The sequence below is a fragment of the Mustela putorius genome, unplaced genomic scaffold (genome assembly GCF_011764305.1).
Source record: "Mustela putorius furo isolate JIRA1106 unplaced genomic scaffold, ASM1176430v1.1 tig00003909_pilon_pilon_pilon, whole genome shotgun sequence".
NCBI lineage: Eukaryota > Metazoa > Chordata > Mammalia > Carnivora > Mustelidae > Mustela > Mustela putorius.
In genome coordinates this window covers 25,288,911-25,316,859 of record NW_025422057.1, presented here as the reverse complement: position 1 = coordinate 25,316,859, position 27,949 = coordinate 25,288,911, and the positions used below count along the sequence as shown (strand labels likewise).

The window sequence follows — 27,949 nt, the reverse complement described above, 5'->3', positions numbered from 1 at the left end:
GAGTGTGCATGTGTGTGTGCATGAACCAGGGAGGGGTAAAGGGAGAAGGAGAAGCAGACTCTTCCTGCTGAGCAAAGAGACTGATGCAGAGCTCAGTCCCAGGACCCTGAGATCATGACCTGAACCAAAGGCAGATGCTTAGCTGAGTGAGCCACGAAGGTCTCCCTGAAAAATTTTTTTAATGGTACACCTGGTTAAAATACTGACAGATTATACCATGTGGTGGTAATAATGATTTAACTGGCTGATTTTTCTACATTTACCTAAATATCCAAATTTTCTGCAGTGATCATGATTATTTGGGAAGAAAGTCCCAATATATGTTATTCAGAGTTTTTAAAAGAATCCTAAAATGATTTTCTTTCTTTTCTTTTTTGCTTTTAACAGTAATATATGCTATCGGATTCTACAGAGACATGTTTTTTAGCTAAACAAATTTTCCCAGCACTTAGTGATAATATTAACTGTTTGGTGAACTTTTTTCTAGTAACTTTTTCTCTTTACAATCCTATTTGTGTACAAAATGTAGGCGTTTTACATGCTGTGACCTTGTGATCAGAGCAGGCTGTTCCTGGTGTGTTTTAGGCGGGTCTTTGGTATAGTGATGCTGGGACATGGCTTCTGTCGCATATGTGTTACTAGCCTCATGCTGTTAAGGGGACCCTGGTATGTTTTCCTGGCCTTGAGTGAGCATGAATTTAGTTAGACGCAGTTTCTCTGGGGCATTTTGTTTGACTTTTGCCCAATTTTGTTTGGATTGCCCTAGTTGATATTCCCGCTTCCATCCATAATCTGGGCAGCAGATGTGGAGTCTTGAACTCCGAAAGTCTGCTCTGGGGGCCTGATATTCTGTGTGCCTCCTCCTGCTCATGATTCTCTTTCTCTTATCTAGGTAAGGGCCTGTGTTCTCTGTGTCCATCCTCGGACCAGGGCTGTGCGGCTGAGCCTGCGTCCTGTCTTCCTGCAGCCGGGACGCTCCCTCACCCGGCTCTCTTGCCAGCATCTGGGAGCCGTGCTGGATGACGTTCCTGTCCAGAGCTTTATCAGCAAGGCCGGCGCCACCTTCAGGCTGAAGGATGGGGCACTGGCCTATGCCCGGGTGAGGAGGCGTTTTCGTTTCAGTGGGCTCTTATCACTAGAGAGACTTTGGGGTCATGTGGGTCCTTTTCTGTTTTCTACATCCCTTGTATTAGTTGACTATTTTTGAGTATCCCCAGGTGTGGCAGACTCTGCAGAGGGATTAGAACAATATCTGTTTGTTCTTTGAATTCTTTAGGATTAATTTGACTGACTTTGATACCTGGTCGATAGTAGGTACAAGAATGAGTCAGATCTACACCAGAGCTTGGCAAAGGTTTTGAAAGGGCCAGGTAATAAATTTTTCAGGTTTGTGGGCCATTCGATCTCTGTCCTAACCACTCAGCTCTGTTGTAGCCGGAAAGCAGCCATAGACAGTACGTAAATGAAGGGGCATGGCTGTGTTCAGTAAAACTTTTATTTGCAAAATAGGCACTATTTTGAGCTATAGGTTTCGGACCCATGATCTAGAGGGTTCTCTGACCTTATAGTCTGTTCTCTGTTCTCTGACCTTATAGTCTATGACCGTAAAGAGCAGTGTTTTAGTTACCAGAATTATGTTAATAGGCGATCAACAGTGTTTTTATAGTAGGTGCTAAATGTGTCAGTGTGTTTTTATATCTGATTGCCTCAGATCTACTGTGTCTGGCTTGTGCTTAATCACTTGGTACTTTGTAGCTCAGCCATCTCTCCGACTCGAAAAACGTCTTCAGTGCTGACTCCTTTAAGCCAGGGAACACTCACAAGTGTAGAATCATCGATTACAGCCAAATGGATGAGCTAGCCTTGCTCTCTCTGAGGACGTAAGTCTGTCATCGACACGTGTGGGGCTGGAGAAGTGTGCTTCTCTGGGGTTGCTTGCTCACAGTTTCTCCTGGCCTGACATGGTGGACTATTTTCTTTCTTGCCAGCATGATTTTGGGAGCTTTGAATTTTAGGTAGCCTCTGCCCTGGCTTATTTAATTTTGTATTTTCTTTTTGTTCTAGGTCCATTATTGAAGCTCAGTACCTTAGATATCATGACATCAAACCTGGGGCACTGGTAGAGGTAAGACTCAAGCATATCGTTAGATACTCGTTTACCTTCAGACATTCTTTAGTTCACAGGTTAACTGGCCGCTCATTAGTTCTCAAATGAACACATTTAAAGTCATGTTCCTTACCCCTGCCTGTTAACTGGAGATTCTTTTTCTTCCTTTGGGTAACATGTAATTAATTTCAAGGTAAGGTCTTAATAGCATCACTCAAATACACAGAGGCAGTAGGTCATAAATCCTGGCATTTGATGGTATTTATTAGATTTGGGCAAAAGTTAGTTCTATGCTAGTTGAGCTCCTGGGATGTTAGTACGAGGTCACTTGCAGTTGCCTCTCGTGTCCAGCCATTTAGCCCTAGTTGAGCAGATCTCCTTTATAGGTAGAGTTTGTTCCTTAGGAGACAGAATCCCCTCCTGCAAAGAATGTGCTCGTGAGGTAGACAGAGAACATGTTCCTGCAGAAAGATGCGAAGGTTCCTGTAAACAAAACAGACTGCATTCATGTCCGTGTGGGGTGTGTGCTTTACCCTGTGACATCTGGAATAACAGGCAGTTAGCCTGGGAAGCTGGGTTTCAAAAGAGAGATGTGACCTGCTTTGTTGTTAGAAGTAGAGGGGGAACAGCCATTCTTGAGGTATGATGGTGTCTTTTCTTTGTATTCTCTAGGGCACAGTGCTGACCATAAAGCCATATGGGATGCTGGTGAAGGTGGGCGAGCAAATCCGGGGCCTGATACCACCCATGCACCTGGCCGACATCCTGATGAAGAATCCGGAAAAGAAGTACCACATCGGGGATGAGGTCAAGTGCCGGGTGAGCCTTCTGAAGGGTCTTGTTGGGGTTTAAGCCAGATGGGAAGAGAGCAATGCTTCTCAGCTGAAGTTTCTGCCTTTTTCCACAGAATGACCATGTAACATCTGTGGTTTGTATCTGGCATTGAGAAGAGAAAAGCCCTTGAGAGTTTTGTAATATAATTGAGAGTCAAAATAATACATGAAGAGAGCAAGCCACTGTGTGACTTTTTGTCACATGGTTTGGTGTAGGCTCTGTGCTATGGTCGTATCTCAGAGGGGAGGCAAGGGTGGGCTGGGCCAACAGGAATATTGGTGGTATCAGTAGTAACCACTGTAACCACCCTGTAACATGTATTTTGTGCCATTTGCTATCCTAAGCCCCTGACATGCATTATGTCATTTAATCCTTAAAACGATCTCATAAAGTAAGTACTGTTATCCTCGTCTTGCAGTGGGGAAAGTAAACTGTAGGAAAGTGAAGTCACACAGCTTGCTCAAAGTCACACAGCTAATAAATGGCAGAACCAGTTTTCACATTCAGGTCTATATGACCATAAGGTCTTCTAGATTTCTGGCAGAGGTGGTACTTAAACTAGAAAGGATTTAAAGAGGAGCAAGGGGTGTGTTAGGCACAGAAATATCTAAACTAAGCTGCTGAAACTTGAGTGGTTTATAACAAAGTCTTGAATCCCAAGAGAAGCTTCACAGAGTTGTGAAGATTAAATGTGATATGCAGTACTTAACACAAGGCCTGGTGTGTGCAGGCACTCACAACGTTAGATTTTCTTCTTTTCGTTTTATTTCTTTATTGAGTCAAGAGAGATACTGATCACCCATTGGTGCAAAATTTTATAGTAGGGGAGTCAGGAAGTTAGAAACAAAGGAATTTCTCTGCCCTTAAAGAGATGACCTGAGGGATGAGAGATGGTTGGATCTCTCAGTCTCAGTTAGTAGCTAATACACAGTAGTACCGAGGTGGTGAGTTGGCTCGGTCGTTCATTCTGTATATGAGACGGCACGTGGTCTGGGAAGGAGCTGAGGTGGCATTGAAGGAACTGACCCAGGACACTGGGGGGGACAGTGCATGTGGATGCAGGCCCAGGAGGGAACGTATGGGAGGAAGTACTTTTGAAATAGGTGAATACTCCCCAGATTGTCATCCAGCAGGGAGCAGGGAAAGAGATAGGTTCTTAAGGACAGACCCTGGCCTTTGGGTTCAGAGGTTGCAGAGACCAGTCCGATGGCTCTCTTGATAACGGGTAACTTGATTACAACCAGTATTCTTCCCTTAGGTTTTGCTTTGTGATCCTGAAGCCAAGAAGCTGATGATGACGCTGAAGAAAACCCTAATTGAGTCCAAGCTGCCTGCCATTACCTCCTACGCTGATGCCAAGCCTGGTCTGCAGACCCATGGCTTCATCCTCAGGGTCAAGGACTATGGCTGCATCGTGAAGTTCTACAACGATGTGCAGGGACTGGTGCCCAAGCATGAGCTCAGTGCCGAGTATGTCCCTGACCCAGAGAGGGTCTTTTACGCTGGCCAGGTAACCCTTTCCTGGGACAGACCCATATCCTTCGTGACCCCATGAACTCAGATTTGACAGAGTAGTGGGAGGACGACTTTTTAAGGGCTAAGGAAGGGGCATGTGGGGCAGTGGGTTGGAGCCAGCTAGGTGGAGGAGATGGGGAACAGAACTGAGAGGAACCCTCGGGGGGTTTCAGCAGAAGCTGGCAAACTAAGTGACCTCAGCCCCACAACCTGGAAGAAATGAATTAGTCTTTACCTATAACAAACATGCTGGTGGCCCTCACATCAGAAATTGTTCTGAGGTCACTGTCACCACAAGATGGCAGTGCCATAAAACTAGTGAGTCTGGGTCTATCTAGGAAAAAAAAGTTTTGCAAGCTTGGGGTTGTATCAAAAACTTATTCATGTTTTCCTCTCCCACGAAAGGTGGACGTGGGGGGTGGATTCTGTGTATCTTTCAGTACATTACTCTCCATTGCTTTCTGACCTGATCCCAGGTCTACGTGCCTCTCCCTCTGCAGTGCTCGTGGAGGGCAGCTCTCTCCAGGGCCTGGCTGGCCTGCGGGGAAGAGTTAGCCAGGCAAGTGTGATTTCTCACTAGGTGGTGAAGGTTGTGGTGCTGAACTGTGAGCCATCCAAAGAGAGGATGCTTTTGTCCTTCAAGCTGTTGAGTGATCCAAAGAAGGAGCATCTGGGACACAGTCAGAAGAAAAGAAGAACTGTTAGCCTTGGACAGGTACCTAGACTTCTCCAGAGAAGCTACTTCAGTTGACAGTGGCAGAAAGTGGGGTGCCACTGACAACGTGGGGCACTGGGACCTGTGGAGAGAAAGATGAAGGTCTAGATAAGGTTCTAGGGCTAGACAGAATTGAGGGTCTTGAAAGAGGGTTCTTTTCTGTGTGTCAGAGCAAATGGAAGCGGTGCAGGAAAGGAAGGCTCCATTCTTGTATAGCTATTCAGCAGTGTCCTGCTGTCCTCTTTCCTCTCTGGTCTTTAGGACCAGCCTGTGAGACTGCCTTTCCCCTGGGACTCAGTAGAGGGACTTGGGAGAGGAGGGATGCGAGCACTTAAATGGGTCCTGGTGTGTGTGCGGGTCCCTGGCGGGTCTTTGGGGGCAGTGGTGTGGGGTGTGGAAGAAAACTCCTCCTCTGATCTTGACCTCTCAGTGATCCCTGGTGCTGGGACTTCTCTCTGCCTGAGCCAGATGTGGTTGCTGTCTGCTCAAGACAAGTACCATTTTTTCTTTCTTCTCCTGAGTAGTTGGTGGATGTGAAGGTTTTAGAGAAGACCAAAGACGGGCTGGAGGTGGCTGTCCTGCCCTACAACACCCCCGCTTTCCTCCCCACGCCTCATCTGTCGGACCACGTCGCCAATGGCCCTCTGCTGTATCACTGGCTGCAGACTGGTGACACCCTTCACAGAGTACTCTGTCTCAGCCAGAGTGAGGGGCGTGTTGTATCCTTTACTGGCATCTGGAGAGCTGTGGGCCCTTGGGGGAAGACTCTGGGTCAGCCTCTGTTCCGAACTGGAAGCTCCATGGGAAAAAGTCAGTCATTTGACTTCAGAAGTACCTCCATAAAACGAAACCGGTGACCAGACTGTACTTTCCCTGCCTTCCCCTGGTGGAAAGTAAGAGGATTGAAGTTCTACCAGTAGAAGCTCCTCAGGACAGAGTGGGAGTCTAAGGTGTCGGACAGGGGGCAGTGTGGCCTGCCAGGTCCAGCGGGATATCTCCAGTAGCCCATCTTGCCTTCTTATATGCAGTGCTGGCCCCTTGAGCTGGAACAATTAATGAGGCAGCTGCTGTCCTCCTTCCCAATACCCGCCCCCACCCCCCGCCGCCAGGCCCACGGGGCTCCCGAGTATTCCCTTTGGTCTTGGTATGTGTACTTCAAAGGGGAACACTGCCTCTTCCTCACAGAATGTAAAATGAAATCTCTGAAGGGTGAAGATTGAGGAGGTGGGATAGAGTCGGTTAGTGTGAAGATTGTGGAGGATCCTGTCATGGTTGGTCCAGCTGCCAAACCACAGAGATGAGCCTGTCTCTTTTTGGTCCTCTTCAGAAACCTGGAGATGAACTAACAGAGAAAGGAAGAACACTGGTTCTTAAACTTGAGAGTGTATCAGAATCACCTGGAGGCCTTGTTTACACAGCTTGTGGGGCCCCACTCCAGAGTCTGTGACTCAGTAGGTCTGGGACAGTGCTTGGAAGCTTGCATTTCTTTCTTTCTTCTTTTTTTTTTTTTTTTTTAAGATTTTTATTTATTTATTTGACAGAGAGGGAGAGAGACAACGAGAGAGAGAACACAAGCAGGGGGAATAGGAGAGAGAAGCAGGCTTCCCGCTGACTAGGGAGTCCAATGCAGGGCTCAATCCCAGAACCCTGGGATCATTACCTGAGCTGAAGGCAGACACTTAACAACTGAGCCCCCCAGGCGCCCCAGGAGTTAGCATTTTAACAGATTCCAGGTGATGCTAGTGTTGTTAGTCTGCATGCTTAGAGAATCACTGTAGCAGTAGAGCAGGTAGAATGGAAAAAGGAGATGGAGAGATGGTTATTTCATCTGCCCTTTCTGGAATGTTCCTTGATGAAGTGCTATTAGCTCCTTTGTAGGAAGCCAGCTTTGGTCTCCACCGTGGAGGGTGGCCAGGATCCTAAAAGCTTCGCAGAAATCCATCCTGGGATGCTGCTCATCGGTTTTGTGAAGAGCATCAAGGACTATGGTGTGTTCGTCCAGTTCCCGTCAGGTCTTAGTGGACTGGCCCCCAAAGCTGTAAGTTCAGCTCCATGTACCAAGAGCCTTGGGGGAGAGATACTACAGTCATGGAACCTGAGAGTGGGAAGGTGCAGGATACCTTAATCCTTGTAAGATTTTCAGGGGCAAGGCATAAAGGCCACCTGGCTGAGGGGAATGGGGCTGAGATTCTTGCCCAGCCATGTGTCCTGGTATAGGGCTGTGTCCTGGAGGGAGGGGCATCTTTACTTCACAGTACAGCGTTGGGTAGGTGGGCAGGGACTGTTAAGACTAGTCTCCAGTTCCAGAATAGTGACTTACACTGTCAGCATGTATAGACATGGCCGTTAACTTTCCTGAGCCACTGCGTGCCGGTTTTGCAACCTCTGGGGTTTTTGAGGCATCACGATACCAGAATACCTTGGAAGGATCCCCTCCACCACGGTGTCACTGAAGTCATGAACTTTTCAGATTGCAAAAAGTCTTAGTGACCCCATCATTGAACCCCTCATGCCTGCTGACTAAACTGTGACCCAGAGTCAGAGGGAGTCTTAGCGAAGTCAGTGTAAGACGGTGGGAGAGCGGGTAGCCTGTAGTTTATTCATAAATACTTCTTCCTTTCCATAGGTTTATCCTCCTGATGTTTTCCCTAGACGGCTCTTATTTGTATCCCCTGCCAGAACAATTTGAGAGAAAAGGGGAAGCCTGCAGAAACATGCATAGCACAGGGCAGAGGGTTACCATCGTGTGTTAGAGACATGGCTTGCCAGTGATGTGCCTCCTTGGCTGGGTGCCCTCTAGAAGGCTATCTTGGACAGCCAGGGCCTTGCACAGTTTTCTGGAAGGGGAGTAGAGCTGTGCTGAAGAGAGGGTTGAGGAATCTTCCTGGCCCCCATCTCTCCCCACTCTTTTCCCCCACACATCCTTTCTTGGGGGCATGAAGTGAGTTGTTTTGATAGAGACTTCCTGTCTTTATTTTCTGCCTGCTCGTTAGATCATGAGTGACAAGTTTGTGACTTCTACAAGTGACCACTTCGTCGAGGGGCAGACAGTGGTTGCGAAGGTGACCAACGTGGATGAGGAGAAGCAGCGCATGCTGCTGTCGCTGCGGCTGTCGGACTGTGGTCTGGGCGACCTGGCCACCACCAGTCTCCTCCTCCTGAGCCAGTGCCTGGAAGAGCGGCAGGGTGTGCGCAGCCTCATGAGCAACCGAGGTAGGGGCACGTGGGCTGAGGGGGGTCGGGTGGGGAACGTCTGTTTTATTTGAGAGAGAGGCAGAGAGAGCACGATTGGGAGGGACAGGAGGAGAGCGAATGGCAAGCAGGCTCCGTGCTCATCTGGATCCCATAACCCCGAGATCACTACCTGAGTAGAAATCGAGAGTCAGATGCTTAACCAACTGAGCCACCCAGACCCCCCCCCCTTTTTAATGGGAGTATAACTTGTATAAACTGCATATATCATTTAAGGTATAATTCAGTAACTGTTTATAAAACAAACACCCTCATTTACTCAACCCAGATTCAGATAAAGATCATTACCAGCATCCCAGAGGTCCCCCTTGTGTTCTCTGCCAGACCAAAGTCAGAACTTGCCCTAGCTCTGTGTCCTCAGGTTTGCATTTGTTGTGAATCCGTTCACACCTTCACTGCTCACTTACTCAGCCAGTACCTGGTGGGTGAGAGAATGGAGCAGGGACCTTCTGGAAGACTCTAGGGGGTGGTTATGTTGATTTCTTTTTTTTTTTTTTTTTTTAAAGATTTTATTTATTTACTTGAGAGAGAGACAGTGAGATAGAGCATTAACGAGGAGAAGGTCAGAGAGAGAAGCAGACTCCCCATGGAGCTGGGAGCCTGATGCGGGACTTGATCCCAGGACTCCAGGATCATGACCTGAGCCGAAGGCAGTCGTCCAACCAACTGAGCCACCCAGGTGTCCCTAGGGGTGGTTATGTTGATTTCTAAAGTTTCCAACCATCAGGGAGGATTGTTGGAATCCTTATGGGATTTGGGAATAAGAAGCTTGAGAGGATAGATTCCAAACTGAAGCAGTGAAAATTCAGAAAGCAAAGGAAAGTGTGTGTTTGTGGTATTTGTTGGCTACTTTCATGAGTGATGGCCAGGGAGGGTCAGCAAAAGGTGCAGGTCTCTCTCCCGGCAATCGGAGTGTTCACGGGCGTCGCATATTTCTACCAAAAGTGATCTGACCTTCGCAGTGCTCCAGGATTCTGCTCTCCTCTGTGGGGCAGTGTGTTGCCAAAGGAAGAGAATGGTGAGTATTGTTTCTGCTTGTTAATCCTGTTTCCTTTGGGTCTCTCTGGCAGACTCTGTGTTGATCCAGACGTTGGCTGAGATGACACCCGGGATGGTCCTTGACCTAGAGGTGCAGGAGGTGTTGGAGGACGGCTCTGTAGTGTTCAGTGAGGGCCCCGTGCCTGGCCTGGTTCTGAGGGCCAGCAGATACCATCGGGCAGGTGAGCACTGCTGTCTCGCCCCTAGTGGTTCATGGGGGAAATTCTTCATCCATTCTTCCCTCCCTTGGGTACAGAATTCCCAAATGCATAATGTAGAGGAGCTGATTCAGTAGAAAATGTTAGCATCCCAGTCTTGTATCTATGTAAATCAAGACACCTGACAGCGTGCCAAAGAAGATCTAAGTGTGAATCCTATTGTTATAATTGGGTAAATCTAGATTTTTATATAGCAGGTTGCATAAATTAAGGCACACCTGAATTTAAAGTATGGGAGCTACACTTTTGGTTTTCCTTGCCCATATCATCCCGGGACGGATGTCCCCTTTTCATTTTTGTCCCCAAGGGCTTGCAGGGCTCTTGGAGAGATGCTTCCTTCCCTGCTCCAGGAGGGTGATCATGCTGTGTTTGCTTCTGCCCTGCAGGGCAGGAGGTGGAACCTGGGCAGAAGAAGAAGGTTGTCATCTTAAATGTTGATATGTTGAAATTGGAGGTACATGTTTCCCTTTGCCACGATTTGGTGAACAGAAGAGCTAAAAAGGTAAGCTGGCGATGACTTCCATTCCCAAGGTTTCAAAGGCATCACCCACCTCATCAGCCCCACACACTTTGCTCAGGGGTTTCAGTGCAAATGCCTGTGGATGAGGTGCTCGACTGCCTGGTTTGGTGTGGGTCATTCCCATACCTCTTCTCTGGTCTTGGTGGGGTTAGTAATAGTACCGACTTGCACTCTGGTGCCAATGATAAATGATGTGGTCCCCTGGCTTAGAGCCGGGTGGATAGTGTAAATGAGTGCAGTGGGCACGGCCAGTCCACAGAGGGGCTTGTTGCCACGTGGGAACATCAGCATGTGCTGTTGCCGAGTCTGATTTTTAAGATGAGGCAGAATTTGACTTTTATTTGAAATAAATGTGGGAAATGTTGGAAACTTTTTTAAGACCTATAGCCCAAACAAAATAAGTCTATGCATAGTTCTGACGTCCAGGCTGCTCATCCACATTCCCTCCCGTACATTTCTGTGTGAGAGAAGAATGGGTTCAAGGGGTGTCTCAACACATGTGGTATTTTTCTCTGGATGATGTATATATTCGGTCCTCATTTCAAGTGCGTATTAAGAGGGCACCTGGTAAGCATCCCAACTCTTGATGCCAGCTCAGGTCTCCATATCATGGCCGTGAGTTTAATCCCCACGTGAGGCTCCACTTAAATAAACAAATGAATGAATGAATGAATAAAGTACTTACTAAGCATCTAACTGTGTAGGGTAGGTGGAGAGAATTACATGGGTATAATTCCTCATGTCTGGCTGCCTATAATTTTAATACATGGGGAGACAAAGAGAAATAGAAACAGTGGTGACCCCTCACTGAGTTTTCTAGCAGATCCATATCCCGTATCTCCAAGTGAAGCTGGTGAGCTCATACATAAGGGTGTGAGGGTTGGACTCTGAGGAAAGGGTGGGCTACACGCCTCACACACGACGAGCTCCCAATAGTGACTGGTGAGTGGTTGAAAGGGTGAATAAACCAGGGGGGCGCTGCAGAACTACAAGAGTTGGGGACAGTGTCTTTGACCATTAGGGGACACCTAGCTCTGCTAAGAATCACCCCAGTAACTTTTAAAATTCTGATTTCACTAGTTCTAGGATAGGACCTAGAAATCTGAATTCAAAACAAAAGCTAAGTTCCAGGGATTCTGATGCAGTGCTTTTGAGTTTAGTCAGGTCACCTCAGTAACAGGAGAGGAAGCCAGGTGGAGGGAGTGAAGGCTAGTTCGTTACAACTCATCCTAACCCTGGGTTCCCTGGACTCAGGCGGCTTCCCCAGCCCCAGCCTGCCCAGTAGGTGATGACTGAGCACTTGTGCCCTGTAAGATGTGGGGATGGCGGGTTTTCTGTGTTTTCCAGCTGAAGAAAGGCAGCGAGTACCAGGCAGTCGTGCAGCACTTGGAGGAGTCCTTTGCTGTCGCCTCCTTGGTTGAGACTGGCCACCTGGCAGCTTTCTCCTTGACCTCTCACCTCAATGACACCTTCCGCTTCGACTCAGAGAAGTTGCAGGTGGGACAGGGTGTCTCCCTAACCCTCAAGACCACAGAACCAGGAGTGACCGGTTTTCTTTTGGCTGTTGAGGGGCCAGCTGCTAAGAGGACTGTGAGACAGACCCGGAAGGACTCTGAGACCGTCGATGAGGACGAGGAAGCAGATCCAGCTCTTGTTGTTGGGACTGTAAAGAAGCACACCCTGTCCATCGGGGACATGGTCAAAGGCACTGTCAAGTCCGTTAAGCCCACCCATGTGGTTGTGACACTGGAAGACGGCATCATTGGTTGTATTCATGCCTCCCACATTCTAGATGATGTTCCACTGGGCACATCTCCTACTGCCAAACTGAAAGTTGGGAAGACAATCACTGCCCGAGTGATTGGTGGGCGAGACATGAAGACGTTCAAGTACGGAGGCTTTGGGAACTGGGCTGGTTTGGAGGGGACTTTGTTGTAATTGTGGGAGAAGGAATGGGCACTGAGGCAGGCTCGAAAAAGTTGTGCACGAATCAGATTTTCTTCTAGTTAGCAGAAGTGTTCACCAGAAGAATCCTTTTGTCTTTTTTTCCTTTGAAAAAATAATGGCATATGGTGCAGTGGTTAGGGGCATTAGTTTAAAGTGAGAGAGACCTGGGTTCGCATTCCAGGTTTACCACTTAAAATTGTGTGACCGTGACTTAAGTAGTTACTTCACTCTGAGTTTTATTTTCCTAATTGGTAAAATGGGAGTATGGGTGGTTAGCACCTTTCGTGCAGAGGTTGAGAGAACATCTGGTACCCAGTGTGCCTAGCAGGTTGCCTGATGCAGTTACTGCTCAGTATACATTAGAGGTGGTTATAGTCCATTCTCTACTACATACTGTAGTCATCTTCCTTTTCTTTAAATCTACCTGCAATATTATTATTGTACCAGGAATCTTTGCTGTACTAAGAAAAGCAAAATAATTCTTAGGCTATAATTTGCATATTAATTTCAGTTACTGTACTCTCTAGACCTCTGTTTCCTTACTTTAGAGTAAGAGTTGGAGAATGTAGTCTATAAGGAAAATTCTACTCAGGGTTTAATAAGACAACGCTAAAGAGCAGATGAGTCAACTGCCCAGCATTTGCTGCTGAGAGAAGAGAGGAAGCCCTCAGGCCTGACACGTCACCAGTGGGCAGGCTGCCAGCGGAGCAGCGGGGCTTTTAAGCTGGGTTTCCTGGGAGTAGAGAGAAAGTCTGATCTCCAGATTATGGTGGTACAGAGAATAAGAGAAATGATTTGACATTATTTCTTTCTCCAGGTTTCTCCCAATAAGTCATCCCAGATTTATTCGAACCATTCCAGAGCTGAGTATCCGGCCAAGGTGAGAGGAACCCCAGTAGCATGGTCTCAGGGAAAGAGTGGGGGACTGAGTTCCTGCCAAGATTCTGCCAGCATTGTGACTTATTTTGCCTCTGTCTAGCTTATCTTATTTCTCTAATAAGGATATTAGGCTCTGATAGGGGTAGGTAGAGGGATTATAAGAAACTTAATGTAAAAACTATATTTAGGGTTTAAAAGTCTGGTTGCAGTTCTCTTTGTCAGCACATAACAAAAAGGTACATTTTTGGCCTCAGTTCAATTTTTTGGAACTCAGTAATTCCAAAAATAAACCACATGTAGCCAAGAATACCCATTCTTTGAGTGTAGAGACTACTGCTCAGTGACTGGAATTTTAGGTCACGTTCTAGTGGATTTCAGAGAGGGGTGTTCAGTGAGGGATTCTGTGTGGAGGAAAAACTAGTTCCATTTCATGTTGGATCCAGTTTGGGATCTTTTTTTTTTTTTTTTCATTTTTCTTATTTAGTGTAATACTTTCTAGATCCTTCCATGTTGTCACAAATGGCAAGATCTCATTCCTTTTTACCACTGAACTTCAGAGTAAGCCCTTTAGTTGCAGAATAGTGAGATTTGGTGGATGCACATACTCCTCTTTGTTTACTGTGTGGGTTCCTTGGTTTTGTCAGTTTTGATCCTGATCCCCCTCCAGTCTTTGTCATGAAAACAGACCTTTGTTGTGAGTCCACCAGATCTTCACCTGAGGTGTGATGCCTTATTTAATTAAGAGTTGGGGTCGGGTAGTTTCTTCAGGCTAAGGGGAGATAGGTCCAGGTAACAAGGGTTGGTTCTTCTGAGTTCCTCCCTTCTTGGCTTGCAGATGGTTATCTTTGAGTGTCTTCATGTGGTATTCTCTTTGTGTATATCTGTATCCCAGTCTCTTCCCTCATTTTGCTTTTTTGTTTTATTGTGGTTAAAACACAAAACATAAAATTACCCTCTTAACAGTTTTTAAGTTTGCATCACAGTGTTGTTGACTGTGTGCACGTTATTGTAGAACAGATCCCCAGAACCTTTTCATCTTGCATGGCTGAAACTTTATACCCATAGAACAGCTCTCCATTTCTTATACCCCTTGCCTCCGGCAGCTGCCATTCTAACTTCTGTTTCTTGCATTTGATTACTTTAGATAACTCGTGTAAGTGGATCATGGTCAGTCCTTTTGGCTGGCTAGCTTCACTCAGCACAACATTCTGAAGGTTCATTACATAGTAGTATATAGCAGGATTCTCCTTCTTTTTAAAGGCACCGGGCTGGCTCAATCGTTAAGAGTTGGAGAATGTAGTCTATAAGGAAAATTCTACTCAGGGTTTAATAAGACAACGCTAAAGAGCAGATGAGTCAACTGCCCAGCATTTGCTGCTGAGAGAAGAGAGGAAGCCCTCAGGCCTGACACGTCACCAGTGGGCAGGCTGCCAGCGGAGCAGCGGGGCTTTTAAGCTGGGTTTCCTGGGAGTAGAGAGAAAGTCTGATCTCCAGATTACGGTGGTACAGAGAATAAGAGAAATGATTTGACATTATTTCTTTCTCCAGGTTTCTCCCAATAAGTCATCCCAGATGACTCAGGTCATGGTACCAGGGTCCTGGGATCGAGCCCCACATTGAGGCTCTGCGGGAAGCCTGCTTCTCCCTCTCCCACTCCCCCTGCTTGTATACACACACACACACACACACACACGCACGCGCGCGCACTTGTATGTCTACAAAATTATTTTGTGTGGTTTCAAACTTCACATAAATGGCATGCTGTACTTAATATTTTGCAACTTGTTTTTTTTACTTAAAATTTTGTTTTTGAGATCTGCTTTTGTGTTTGTAGTTAAAATAGTAATTCATCTTATGAATGTGCCCAACTATATATATTCTCCAACCAATGGAGGATGTTTAAGGTGGTTTCCAGTTTTTCTCTATTATAAATAATGCCACAGGGAACATCTTGGAACTTGTTCCACTGTGTCTGTGCAAGGATTTCTGTAAGGTGGAATTTTCTGGGTTCTAAGGTGTATGCATTTTAACTTTACTAGTATATGAATGTTTCTGTTTTTCTATATTCACCAGTGATTGCTATTATATGTGATAGTTTATTAGCATTACTTGTACTATTTTCTTGTTTAATTTTGTTTTAGAAATTACTTGGTAAGCTGGATGGGGAGGGAGTTCTGTGATTTTTTTTTTTTTTTAAGTGCGTTGTGGACTGATAACCACATCCCCTTTTTGCTTTACTAAGCAGAAAGGCAGTAATAATTTCAAGGTAGCATAGGGGACAGAGCCCTGGATTTTTGAATCAGAGCCCTGACTTCAACTCCTGGTTTAATAGCATAAAATGAGTTTAATAATATCTACCCTGCTTCATGCACACATAAGATTGTTGTCACATTCATTGAGAGATTATTTGGGAAAGTTCTGCAAACTGTAAAGCAATAGGTAAATAGTATTACAAAAGAAGTAGTAAAACAATGTTTTTTCCTAAATTTTTAAAGATTGTAGGCTGCCTACTTTATAGCTTGTTCATACCTAGGTGAATGAAGTGGAGGAGATAGCAGTCTTGCAGGTATTATGACCATTCCCCTTGGAGGAGAGAAATGGGCATGTGGGTGATGTGCATGAACATGGGGGGTACAGTCAATCCATGACGACGTCGGGGACATGGTTTTAAGCTAGCAGCTGTATCCAGATATCCAGAGGTTGGCATACTCTTTCCATTGCTTTTCTGCCAACAGTGAGCTGGAGAAGGATGGCTGCACTGCTCTCAACACTCACTCTGTTAGCCCCTCAGAGAAGGTTAAACAGTACCAGGCTGGGCAGACGTTGATTTGTTTCTTGAAGAAGGTAAGTAGTGCACACTCTGCAGTGTGATGCTGTCCTTTTTCAGAAGAAAAAAAAGGGAGAAGCTGGAGACAACAGCCATTAGCACTTAACATTTGCTTCTGTTTGCTACCATGTTGGTTTGTGGGAGACCAGAAGCCTAACTGAGGAGCTGAAATTATGGCTTACGAAACACTTAGCAAGCAACTCACAGTTGAACATGTTTGTAGATCAATGATACGAAAGGGAAAGAAAAAACAGAGAGCAAGATTTAAAGTAAATGTTCTGTTGGAGTCTAGATTTTTGTCTTTCATAAAGTTCAGGTACAATGCAGAATACTATGTACCTGGGTGCCAGATTATTTGTTCTAGCCCCAAGTGGAACAGGTGTTCATGAAAGGGAGAAAGGGAAGCGATCAGTGAAAGCTGTACCAGTTGGGATATATCAGAGAGGAAGTTGGATTGGGCTTGACGTTGACAGATACCTCCTCTTCACTGCTGCCAGATTGTTCTTCCATAAGCATCTGGTTGAGCATGTCACTGATGCCCTTTAGTTAACTCTTGTGCCTTGGTGGGTTTCATAAACCTCTGGTGTCTTAGAGTGGTATTTAAAGCTTTTCATAATCTGACCTCATACACCTTGTGTACCAATCAGCCTGAAAACCTCCTCTTTCCCTTCTTGTCTTTATTTCTGTACTCGGAGTACCCTCTGTTCATTCCTATAACCCTTTAAGGCCCAGCACAGATACCCCCCAACCCCCTCGCCCCATATTCCTAGTTCTCCTATGTATTCCCGTAGTGCAGTGTGTTTCTACTGCTCTGGTTATTTGCACACTTGTTTGACTTACTCTTTGTAGACTATAATCTTGAAGGTAGGGGTTTGGCTTTTATTTATCACTATGATGCTATGTACATAGTGGCTGCATGATAAGTAGTTTGTTGAATTCACTTTGAAAAATGGGGCTGCATGTTTAGGGCAGGGCACTGTAAAGAGGAAAGAATCAAGGGGCGCCTGGGTGGCTCAGTGGGTTAAGCCGCTGCCTTCGGCTCAGGTCATGATCTCAGGGTTCTGGGATCGAGTCCCACATCGGGCTCTCTGCTCAGCAGGGAGCCTGCTTCCTCCTCTCTCTCTCTGCCTGCCTCTCTGCCTACTTGTGATCTCTGTCTGTCAAATAAATAAATAAAATCTTAAAACAAAAAAAAAGAGGAAAGAATCAAAATCTAAATTGATTTAGAAATCAGATGTTGAGCCCTGGAGAGAGGTGATTAAACCGTCACTCGGCAGAGCTGATCTTGGAGGAGTCTGCAGAGGTCAGTGGGATTGTTCCTGATGCTTGAGGACACTTCTGAGATCATTTTTGCCTCCTGATCAGTTGAGGCACCAAGAGGGATACATGGTTGGCTAGCCTAGCAGAGGCTCTGAGCCAGACTCTTGAGTGAAGTCTGTGAGAAATGGAGATTGGGCCGGGGCAGTGGGATGTAGGGGGTGGATTCCTGTCCCTTGGGAAAAATGTAGGATTAGGACCCCTTCAGCCGTGCAGTTTTTAGGAGAGTCTTCTATTTTGATGAAGGGAAAAGAAGATGTTTATATCCATCCCATTCTGTCTCTCCTCCTATGTTTTTCTCCAGTACAACGTGGTTAAGAAATGGCTCGAGGTGGAGATTGCTCCAGACATCCGGGGCAGGATTCCCTTGTTGCTTACCTCGCTCAGCTTCAAGGTCAGTGAGCTTGAGATCCCTGGAGAGGAAATCCAGGCTCCTAAGCTGGCCGTGTCTGGTGTGTGCATTGGGTACAAGAAACCATGTATGTACTTATCCAGGGATTGGTTTGGGACATACTTGGTATAGAGACTTAAATGCTAGTTTTGGGTAAATGACAGACCTTTTCTCCAAACATTAAAGGAATTTTCTTGTCCATCCAGGTTCTAAAACATCCAGATAAGAAGTTCCGGATTGGCCAGGCTCTGAAGGCTACTGTGGTTGGCCCAGATTCTTCCAAGGCTTTCTTGTGTCTCTCACTTATAGGTGTGGTGAAAAATGCTGCCTGGTCAGAGAAGGGAGAGGGTAGAAAGGACTGGGAAAGGGTCATCAGATAGTGCCCAGGTTCAAGGATGCCTCTGGTATTGGAGTCCTCAGAAAGCTTACTGGGGCCTGTGTCTTCTGGGAACACTTTCTTCGGGGACTTTGTTCTCTGGCCTGTGTCAGTTTGCTACTGTCTGAGTCACATTTTCTGACTTGGTTGGTTTTCTCAAGTCTCTCAGAAGGGGTTGTCCACTACAAGGCCCTGAGATTTCCCCACTACATGGCATGGTAATGTGGGTGTTTATGATCGTTTTGGTCCACTCTGCCTAGATATCCCCAAGTCTGAGCAGCCTCTGACTTCCCCAGCCTGTGCTTGGCCAGTGTTCCAGCTTCTTTCTTCATTTGCCCTTCCCTGAGTCAGGTTTATTCTCCTACCGTTCTCCTACCTACCAGGTCCTCACAAGCTTGAGAAGGGGGAAGTGGCCATGGGCCGAGTGGTGAAGGTGACTCCCAAGGAGGGGCTGACTGTCTCCTTCCCCTTTGGGAAGATTGGAAGGGTCAGTGTATTTCACTTGAGTGACTCCTATTCCGAGACACCCCTGGAAGACTTCGTCCCCCAGAAGGTTGTCAGGTAGGCCTAGTTTGTTCAGTTTTTTGCTCTTCAGCTCTATGTGGGATTGTAGATTTCTTTTTTTAAAAAAATATGAATGTGGAGTGCTTGGGTGGCTCAGTGGGTTAAAACCTCTGCCTTCAGCTCAGGTCATGATCCCAGGGTCCTGGGATCGAACCCCGCATTGGGCTCTCTGCTTCCTCCTCTCTCTCTGCCTGCTGTCTGCCTACTTGTGATCTCTGTCTGTCAAATAATAAATAAAATCTTTAAAAAAACAAAAAACAAAAAAATATGGATGTGATAGCTGATTTTGTACCAGAAGAAAATTGTAATAAAAAAGGAAAAGTTCTGTTGCTGCTCACTTTCTCTACCACTTTTCATCATTATATACCTTGGTTTCTATCTTTCAAGATTTTTACACACATGGAGGTATACTTTTTTTAATGTAATAATAGAATTCCATTTGATATATTCTGCAGCTTGCTTTTTTTCTCATAGCAGCTTATCATGGACTTTTTCTTTTCCTGTGCTAGTATATCTAAATTTATTGTTTTGTTTTGTTTTTTTTTAAGATTTTATTTATTTACTTGACAGAGACACAGTGAGAGAGGGAGCACAAGCAGGGGGAGTGAGAGAGGGAGAAGCAGACTCCCCATTAAGCAGGGAGCCCAGTGTGGGGCTGGATCCCAGAATCCTGGGATCATGACCTGAGTCGAAAGCAGATGCTTAACAACTGAGTCACCCAGGCACCCCTCTACCTTGTTCTTTTACCTTATTTTTAACATTTTTGTTCCATTATTTTTTTTTTATCGTTATCTAAAACCTCTTTTGATGGACAATAATAATGAAGTGAATATCTTTGTGCATGTGTTTGGACACAAGTGAAAATGTATCGTGAAATATATTGCCAGAACTAAAATTGATGGGCCAAATGGCATTACACATTTTGCCAAAGTGCTCTCCAAAAAGACTTCTGATTTATGTTCCTGCCATAAATATAACTGTTTCTTACACCCTTGCCAACAGTGGATGTTCTTAATTTTTAATCTAAGCTATTAAATAGGCAAAAATTGATCTCTCATTTTAAATTGCATTTCTCTTACTGGTCATTTTCCCTCTTTATTGGCAGTTTACATTTTTTCTGTGCTTTGCTTGTCTTGTTCTTTGGTTTGCTCATTTTTCTACTGGACCATTCATCTTTTTAATTAAAAAAATTGATCTGTACATGATTTATGCAAAAAGAGACCTTTTGCAGTTGGGGTATTTTATGAACTATATTATGTGCACTAAAATGAGCCTGGTTTGGAGTTTTGTTTTTGTTTTGATTTTTTTAAGATTATTTATCTTAGCACGAGTGAGGGGAGGAGCAGAGAGAGGGAGAGAAGCAGTCTCCCCGCTGAGTATGGAGCCTGACTTCACAACCTGAGCCAAAACCAAGAGTCCGATGCTCAACAGACTGAGCCACCCAGGTGCCCCCAGTTCAGAGTTTTAAAGTTATTTTCCAGGGTGAATAAATTAGCATTGAAGAGGCAAGCTTTAGCATGATACTGTACAGACTTCAGAGAATCCAGGTTGGCTGGCAGTAGAGTGAGAAGCCTTGAGGAGAGAGGGAGGAAAGTTGTAATGTTCTTTCCCACTTCAAGTATCCCAGCCACCAGCACCTGCCTAATAAACCCACCACCACTTATCAGAGCTGAACAGCACAGAGATATCCAGGGCCTGGGTGAAGAAAAGGAACACATCTGAGAAATCCATGATTGTCTTTGCTTTGTCTCTTTGAGGCTTAAAAATGTGGTTGTGGGGTGCCTTTGGGTTGGGTCATGATCCTTGGGTCCCGGGATTGAATCCCACATCGGGCTCCCTGCTTGGCAGGGAGTCTGCTTCTCCCTGTGATGCCGCCCCTACGGCGCCATGCTCGCTCGCTTTCTCTCGCTCGCTTTCATCTCTGTCTCAAATAAATAGATAAAAATCTTTTTAAAAATGTGGTTGTGGCTTTTAGCAAAATTTTCATTTTATTTTTTATTTTTTATTTATTTATTTATTTATTTTTTTTAAAGATTTTTTTTTTTTTTTTTTTTTGTCAGAGAGAGAAAGGGAGAGCGAGCTAGCACAGAATGGCAGGCAGAGGCAGAGGGAGAAGCAGGCTCCCTGCCGAGCAAGGAGCCCGATGTGGGACTCGATCCCAGGCCGCTGGGATCATGACCTGAGCCGAAGGCAGCTGCTCAACCAACTGAGCCACCCAGGCGTCCCTATTTTTTAAAGATTTTATTTATTTGACAGAGTAAGAGAGAGTATATGTGCTCACAAGCAGGGGAAGTGGCGGTGAGAGGGAGAAACAGGCTCCCTTCTGAGCAGGGAGCCCAATGCAGGGCTCAATCCTAGGACCTTGGGATCATGACCTGAGTGAAGGCAGATACTTAACCGACTGAGCCACCCAGGTGCCCCAAAATATTTACTTTAAATATATATTTTATTGTAGCCAAATCTGTGAGTTGTATTCAATTATGCTATCTGTCTAATGTGGATAATAAACTAATTGCCTAAAGGTAGATGATCCCTAAGGTCCTTCCTGCTTTAGGGGCTAGGAGGCAGGAAAAATTTGGGACTATTGTCATGGGAAAAATTTGGACTGTTGCTGAATTTCTTTTCACTGCTATGATTCAATACTTTGAAATTGTGACTTTGCATTGCCAAGTGCTGTTTTTGGAGAAAAAAGTTTGGAAACCTAACCAAAGAGTAAACCTTGCTTTCCCTCCTTGGAAGCCTCCCCTGCTCAGGCCTCAATGATCTGTTTCCTCTGATCTGCTGTCACGAACCTGCTCTAGGACCTAAGTCATCCCCTGGTTATAGTTCCCAGTGGTTAGTGGCTAAGACTGCACACCACTGGGATCCAACATCAGGCTGGTGTCACCTCCTCTGAGTACCCATGTGGTTCTGTGTGTCTTCCCAAGGGATCCATGCCTCCTTCGTTTTCTTCTCCCAGCACCTTTCTTGGGTAAGAAGACTAGGTAGTGAGAGGCTAGTAAACTGAGGCCCAGAGAGGTGACTTGTCCAGAGTCCCTCAGCACATTCTCAACAGAATGAAGAACAGAGCCCAGGTGTCCTGTCCCCTCACTCTGGCCTGTTGGTCAGCCTTGTGGAGAGGAAGCTCCAGCGTTCTGCTGTCTCCTGGGATGCTGAAAATTCAGCATCTCGTTTTCCGGCTCTCATTCCAGGTGTTACGTCCTGGCTACTACAGGCCATGTATTGACTCTGTCACTGCGATCGTCCAGGTGAGTGTCTGTGGTCGGGAAGAGAAGGGCATGGAAGAGAGGCTAGGCTGCATAGACCTGACACAGAACTTGGGGCTTCCCCCCTTTCTTCTCTGCTCGTGCACTTTCTACCTGGCCCTGTTTATCCAGAAAAGCTGCAGGCATTCACATTGCTAGAAGAACCTGTTAGCGCAGACTCTTGTTGCCCAGGGCAAGGTTCAGACATCTGAATGAGTTGTTCAAGGTGGCCATCCAGTGACCCCGGTGAGGGGAGATGGTCCAACCCCTGGGTTCCATAGTTCATGGCTTGTGTCATGGAATGATTGGCCTGAAGTCAGCCTGTTCTGTGGTTAGAAATGGATGTTTTTGAGGCCAAGTCCTGACAGGAATTCAGAAGAGAATATGGCTGGGCTCTGAAGGTATAAGCTTTTGGACGGGTCCAGAGTCGCATTCATAAGTAGACTTTATCGCAAATGAGTAGGGGGTGAGAGTGGGGAGGGGAGGGTTGGAGGACATGTACATAAGCCTTTTATTCCTTTAGGACAAACCCGAAGACGAAGAGCAAAATAACTGATCCTGAGATCAACTCCATCCAGGACATTCAGGAAGGGCAGCTCCTGAGGGGCTACGTGAAGTCTGTCCAGCCGCATGGCGTGCTCTTCCGGTGAGTGAGGTGGCGCTTGGTGGGCCTGATGTGAGCGCCATCCCCCCACCCCTGGGCCTGTTCTGGTGCTTGTCTGTGGCGTTCCTTGGTCGCTTTCTCTGAAGAAGATAGAAAGGAAAAGGGAGGCTGAGTTCCCATCAGTTTATTAAAATTCTGAGATGTTTTTAGACTTTAAAAAAGTTTTGAATTATTTTTATTGGTGTTTCGGACAAAGAGCATGGCATATTCAATTTCAATTTTAAATATATTTGGATTTTCTTTGGTTTAGTATTTGATCGTGATTGGTAAATGTTCTGTGAAATTACGTAGCATTCACAGCCAGTAGGGAGCAGAGCCTTTTCTGCCACAGCTTCGTCATTTTCATCTTCTCCAGCCGTTGAGACTCATGCGTTCTGGTGTTCTGGTGTGGGGTGGGAGACTCCCTTCAGTCCCTTCATTATACCTTGTAACTGTTGCTGTTTTACAAAGCTCTCTGTATCCTTTTGAGTGCTGGGAACTTCTGTCTGTCCTAAATCCTTGTCACAACTTGGGTCCCTGGGAAAGTGGAGGCACTAGGCTAGGCTGGGACTCTTGCTGTATTTATGATCACAGGACCCTTGTCTCTCTCCTGTCAGCCTTGGCCCCTCTGTTGTGGGTTTGGCCCGATATCCGTATGTCTCCCAGTACAGTCCATCTGACAAAGCCCTTTACCACAAACACCTCCCGGAAGGGAAGCTGCTCACAGCCAAGGTCCTGAGGTAGGTGTCTCCCCTGCCGCACCCTGCCCTGCAACCCCTTGTTTCCCTGGGAGCCCTGGGAGGAGATTCAGAGGTAAACTAGACACAATGCCTTGGGGGGGATGGTACAGTGTTCACGTGAACACAGCCCCATTGTTTGGAGCCTTCTACCTCAGCCCTAGTCTTGGCTTCTGAAAGCTGATGCGGAGAATTTTCTGTGCATAGGCAATTGTTGTTGGGGACAGAGTAAGGGAACATCGCAGCTGCCCCCTGTATTTCACTGTTCAGCCTGATAAAATGTGGAGGTCGTTCTGAAGAATACTGAACGGATTCCAAGGCAGGGGGTGCCGGGCCCAGAAAACTGGGCTGCTCAAGAGAGGAAGGCCTGGGCTACCTGGTGCGTTTGTTGTCGTCATTGTCCTCCCTCCCTCCCTGTTGTAGCCTAAACCGTGAGAAGAACCTGGTAGAGCTGTCGTTCCTTCCTGATGACACGGGGAAGCCGGACGTGTTTCCTGCCTCCCTAGGACTGCCACTTCTAAAACAAGAGGAGAGGGAAAGGGAGGCAGCAGAGAAAGAGCACAAAGGAGAAGAAGAGAAGAAGAAGAATCAGAAAAGGAAAAGGAAGAGGAACCAGGAGGGGCCAGAGGAGGCACAACCGTCCAGCCAGGAGAAGAGTGAGGCCCAGAAACCGCAGGCAGAGAAGCGGGGCAGGCGGCGGCGCCGGGAGTCTGCAAGCGAGCAGGTGAGTCCCTCAGGGAGGGCAGCCCCCTCACGGGGAAGGGACTGTGCTTCACAGCCAGCCGGCCAGCCAAGTAGCCTTCTCTTGGACTGAGAGCCGTGTGAGTTCGGAGTCGGGCCCTGGGGGGTGCCAGAAAGGGCAGGGGGAGGGCATGGCCCTGGACTGCCTGTGGGTTCTCCGGGGCAGGAGGGCGGCTCGCCATCTCTCCCCCACCCTGCCCCTGCCCCGTTGACCTCAGGAAAGAGTGAACAAGAAGCAGAAGAAAGTTGCTCCGTCAGAGGAGGATGACAGCGGTGTTGAAGTGTACTATCGGGAGGGAGAAGAGGAGGTGGAGGAGATGAGTGTGCTGCCCAAGGTGAGGGACAGCGCTGAGGGGGAGAGGACCGGCTGTGCTGGGGAGGGAGGTCCTTGGCCTGAGAGCTGGGCAGTCTTCGGCTCGTCCTCTTCTCTCCCGTGGCCTAAGGCGGGGCTGCTAGGTCTTCACTTGGTCATTAGCATCCTGAGTTCGAGACCCTACTTTACCCAAGGAGTGGGCTGCATAAAATAAATTCTCATCAGTGTTTGTTGAGTAGAGTGGAATTAAATCAGTGGGATAGGCAAATAAAGGCTTAGCCTCTTTGAGCCTGTATCTCCCTCTGAAAGATGAGGACGGTACCATTTGGACAGAGGCCTGACTGTGGAAGGGCTGCCCAGACGTTAGGTACTCATATCCCTACACCCTTGGGACGCCTGTCCCAGCTCTGCTATCATGTTATACGCATATGGTACTTCATACAAGAACGTACGTAGGAATACACATACGTATGAGATTTTTTAAAATTTGTCTTTACATACGTATGTTTTATAAGCTTGTTTCCTAAATTAACTTAATTATAAGGAAATCTTTTACATCACTGCTATGTAGTTTCTCCAGCAGAGTGGGCCTGGCATAGCCTGGCCCTGGGAGGAGAGGAAGGTCCCTGGGTGTAGTGGGGGCCCTGGGTCCTCAGCGGAACAGGGGAGAGCCCGAGCTGAGTGCTTTCCTCACACACCTCTGTGATCCTTCAGGGGAAGCCGACCAGGCCAGCAGAAGCGCCCCGGCTCCAGCTGTCCTCTGGTTTCGTTTGGGACGTGGGACTAGACTCTCTGACCCCGGCATTACCACCTCGAGGAGACAGCTCAGACAGCGAGGAGGACGACGAGCCGCAGCAGGCCACGGTGGCGTATTTTGCAGGGCTTTGTCCTTTAGCAGGGACCCCTGGGTGCCAGTCTCCTTTGCTCTGTCCAGGCCTGAGTGTCCTTTTGACAGAGCAGGGCAGTCTCAGGCCTGTGAGCAATCCTGGGGCTCACGGACCACCCTGTCAGCTCTGGCTTCCAGCACAGACCGCCTTAGTGGCCTGGGGAGCAGGTTACTCACGAGTTTTTGTGCCTTCCGTAGCAGAAGAAGAGCAAGAAGGAAAGGCTGCTGGAGAAGCAGAAGGCAGAGAAAGAACTGTCCCGCATTGAGGAGGCTCTCATGGATCCTGGGCGACAGCCAGAGTCAGCGGATGATTTTGACCGCCTCCTGCTTAGCTCCCCCAACAGCTCCATCCTGTGGCTGCAGTACATGGCCTTCCACCTGCAGGCCACGGAAATCGAGAAGGCCCGGGCCGTGGCTGAGAGGGCTCTCAAGACCATTTCCTTCAGGTCTTGGCTTGGCCCTCTGCTTGGGTAGGGGGTGGCTCTTGACAGGGAGGTGTCTCCCCGCGCTGCAGGCCTTGTCGCCTGCAGACCGTTTCCTCCTCAGGAGGCCGACAGCAGATTGGCTCGCTGCCATCAGCACCCGTGGGTTTTCAGGCTTCGGCTCCTAGCGAAACAGATCTGCTTGTTTATATTTTATGGTCCTCTTCACTGAGGTAGTGAAGGGTGACACTTACAGGAATCCCTGTGCTTAGATAAGGTGCCCAACTTGGAACAGAAGTAGAACAGGGACAATGACTGCGCACAGGTGGGTGCAGACACTCGGTAGCCACGTGCCAGGCACAGGGTTTCCACCAGCTGAGAGGAGGGTTGGCAAGCCTTTGCTTCGTTCTCTTAGTTTAGAGACAAAACCAGACCAGAGATTCTGTTCCTTTCTGGCCAAACCTTGAGCCAGGTTAAAATTTCGTGGGCTTTCTTTTTTGGAGTGGAGGCAGACACCAGGGAAGCCCAGCAGTCAGGGCCGGGCATGCCTGCTTCCATGAGAGCTGCAGCGGGGGCCATGGGCTCACTTGAGGGCAGGAGTTGAGGATGTGGATGGAGCCTGTGAAGGAAGAAGTAGTTCCAGGCAGCATCCCTAGGTGGTGTGCAGGCTTCCTTGGGCCGAGGTGTTGGAGCTCATGTGCGGACTCTCTCTCCAGAGAGGAGCAGGAGAAGCTGAACGTGTGGGTGGCGCTGCTCAATCTAGAAAACATGTACGGCTCTCAGGAGTCACTGACCAAGGTCTTCGAGCGGGCTGTGCAGTACAACGAGCCTCTCAAGGTCTTTCTCCATCTGGCTGACATCTACGCCAAGTCAGAGAAATTCCAGGTAGGAGTCTGGGCCAGGTGGCCCACTGTCAGGCCGTCCTCGGCAACTCGGAAACCAATTCCTGGGGAGTCCAGGGAGTCTTCCACACAGGCTTGCTCTGTGACCTCTGGGCCCCAACTTGTTCATCTTCCAAGTGTGAGGAGTCCTTTCCTCCCACGTCTGCTTTAGGAAGGCAGGGCGAGGATTAGGGAAGTAGAGGGGACAGTGGACCCCTGTCGTGTATCTCGTGGGCATATAGCCACAAGGCAGCAGCTCAGCCACATGTCCCTTTTCTGTCTCTCCTCTTCTCCCTTGGCACTCTCATGTTCTTCTACTCTTACGACCTCCATACAGCACAGGATTAGTAGGCAGACTCCCTACCCTGTCAGGCCCTTTCTGTGCTCTCCCCATCTCTGGGAACCTGCCTGCTTTCCTCAGGATCTAGAGTTGCGCCTACTTAGTGACCAGAGTCTGAGGCCACGTCTAGCCTCGTGAGCGTACTGTCTGTCATTTGTTATTCTCCCTGTCTCAGTTGTTGCCCCCTCTGTCATATCACACTTCATATCACAGGAAGCTGGTGAACTCTACAACCGGATGCTGAAGCGGTTCAGGCAGGAGAAAGCTGTCTGGATCAAATATGGCGCCTTTCTTCTGCGGAGGGGCCAGGCTGGGGCCAGTCACCGTGTGATGCAGCGAGCTCTCGAGTGTCTGCCCATTAAAGAGCGTGAGTGCTCATCCCTAGCCTCCAGCCCCATTCCTGGTCACATTATGCTCTGTGATATCTGGGCGTAGGGATTGGAGGTTTTCTCATCTGAGGGTGGTGTGGTATTAGGAAAGCCTGGTGGAGGGCATGGATCTCACTGTTGATTATATGCTCATGAACATCACATGTGTTGCATTTCAAATGCTAAACTTTTAGAGATGGAGGAACAAAAAATAATTAGTGCTGATTTTGTTGCCCCTGCCCCATCTCCTTTCTGAGCCCAGAGAGTGGGGTGTCTGCAGTGGGAGTCCTACATCAGTGCCCATTTGTGTATTTGGCCCCAAACTTTCCCAGTGTTCACTTGTCATCACCTAGATCTTGGAACCTATGAATAGGGAGTCAGGAGTCAGACTGTCCGTGCAGCACGTTATGCTGTGGGGAGGGGTCTCTTTGCTTTGTGTGTCTAAGCTGTCTCTCCCTGCAGATGTGGATGTGATTGCCAAGTTTGCCCAGCTGGAGTTCCAGCTGGGGGATGCAGAACGGGCCAAAGCCATTTTTGAGAACACACTGAGCACCTACCCGAAGCGCACTGACGTCTGGTCGGTTTACATCGACATGACCATTAAGCATGGCAGCCAGAAGGAAGTCCGGTAAGAGGCAAAGACAGGCCAGGGCTGAATTAACTTTGAAAGGTTCAGGATGTGGGCCAAGTGGATGAGTTTTACCCCCTGGAATCTTCTAGTATTCCCAGTTCTCTCACTGACTGGAAGAACAGCTTTGACATGACATACCCGGCCCTGTGGTACTCATTTTTCGACTTGTTTTGCTGCCTCAAGAGCCAGCCTCTGGTCTGTGCTGGAGTCTTGGGTGGGCAGTAGGCTGGCCCTGGTGTGGG

At 47.5% G+C, this 27,949-nt stretch overlaps 1 protein-coding gene across 3 annotated transcripts in view; it reads left to right on the top strand.

Moving 5' to 3' along the window:
• PDCD11 (programmed cell death 11) overlaps nt 1–27,949 on the top strand; it is a 43,322-nt gene that overhangs the window by 14,540 nt on the left and 833 nt on the right. For 2 of the 3 annotated variants that reach the window (XM_004749341.3, XM_045068915.1), the window contains exons 9-35: nt 893–1,099; nt 1,756–1,880; nt 2,065–2,125; nt 2,780–2,926; nt 4,200–4,451; nt 5,037–5,171; nt 5,696–5,890; nt 7,039–7,209; nt 8,165–8,384; nt 9,494–9,643; nt 10,066–10,181; nt 11,547–12,088; nt 12,964–13,026; nt 15,761–15,869; nt 17,474–17,563; nt 17,767–17,869; nt 18,320–18,497; nt 21,692–21,748; nt 22,269–22,391; nt 23,006–23,128; nt 23,549–23,849; nt 24,085–24,201; nt 24,894–25,043; nt 25,264–25,511; nt 26,204–26,372; nt 26,922–27,075; nt 27,539–27,704. In XM_004749341.3, coding sequence (XP_004749398.1) covers nt 893–1,099; nt 1,756–1,880; nt 2,065–2,125; nt 2,780–2,926; nt 4,200–4,451; nt 5,037–5,171; nt 5,696–5,890; nt 7,039–7,209; nt 8,165–8,384; nt 9,494–9,643; nt 10,066–10,181; nt 11,547–12,088; nt 12,964–13,026; nt 15,761–15,869; nt 17,474–17,563; nt 17,767–17,869; nt 18,320–18,497; nt 21,692–21,748; nt 22,269–22,391; nt 23,006–23,128; nt 23,549–23,849; nt 24,085–24,201; nt 24,894–25,043; nt 25,264–25,511; nt 26,204–26,372; nt 26,922–27,075; nt 27,539–27,704 — 4,472 coding nt within the window. The remainder of the gene's footprint in view (nt 1–892; nt 1,100–1,755; nt 1,881–2,064; nt 2,126–2,779; nt 2,927–4,199; nt 4,452–5,036; nt 5,172–5,695; nt 5,891–7,038; nt 7,210–8,164; nt 8,385–9,493; nt 9,644–10,065; nt 10,182–11,546; nt 12,089–12,963; nt 13,027–15,760; nt 15,870–17,473; nt 17,564–17,766; nt 17,870–18,319; nt 18,498–21,691; nt 21,749–22,268; nt 22,392–23,005; nt 23,129–23,548; nt 23,850–24,084; nt 24,202–24,893; nt 25,044–25,263; nt 25,512–26,203; nt 26,373–26,921; nt 27,076–27,538; nt 27,705–27,949) is intronic. The other variant, XM_004749342.3, reaches the window with a different exon arrangement.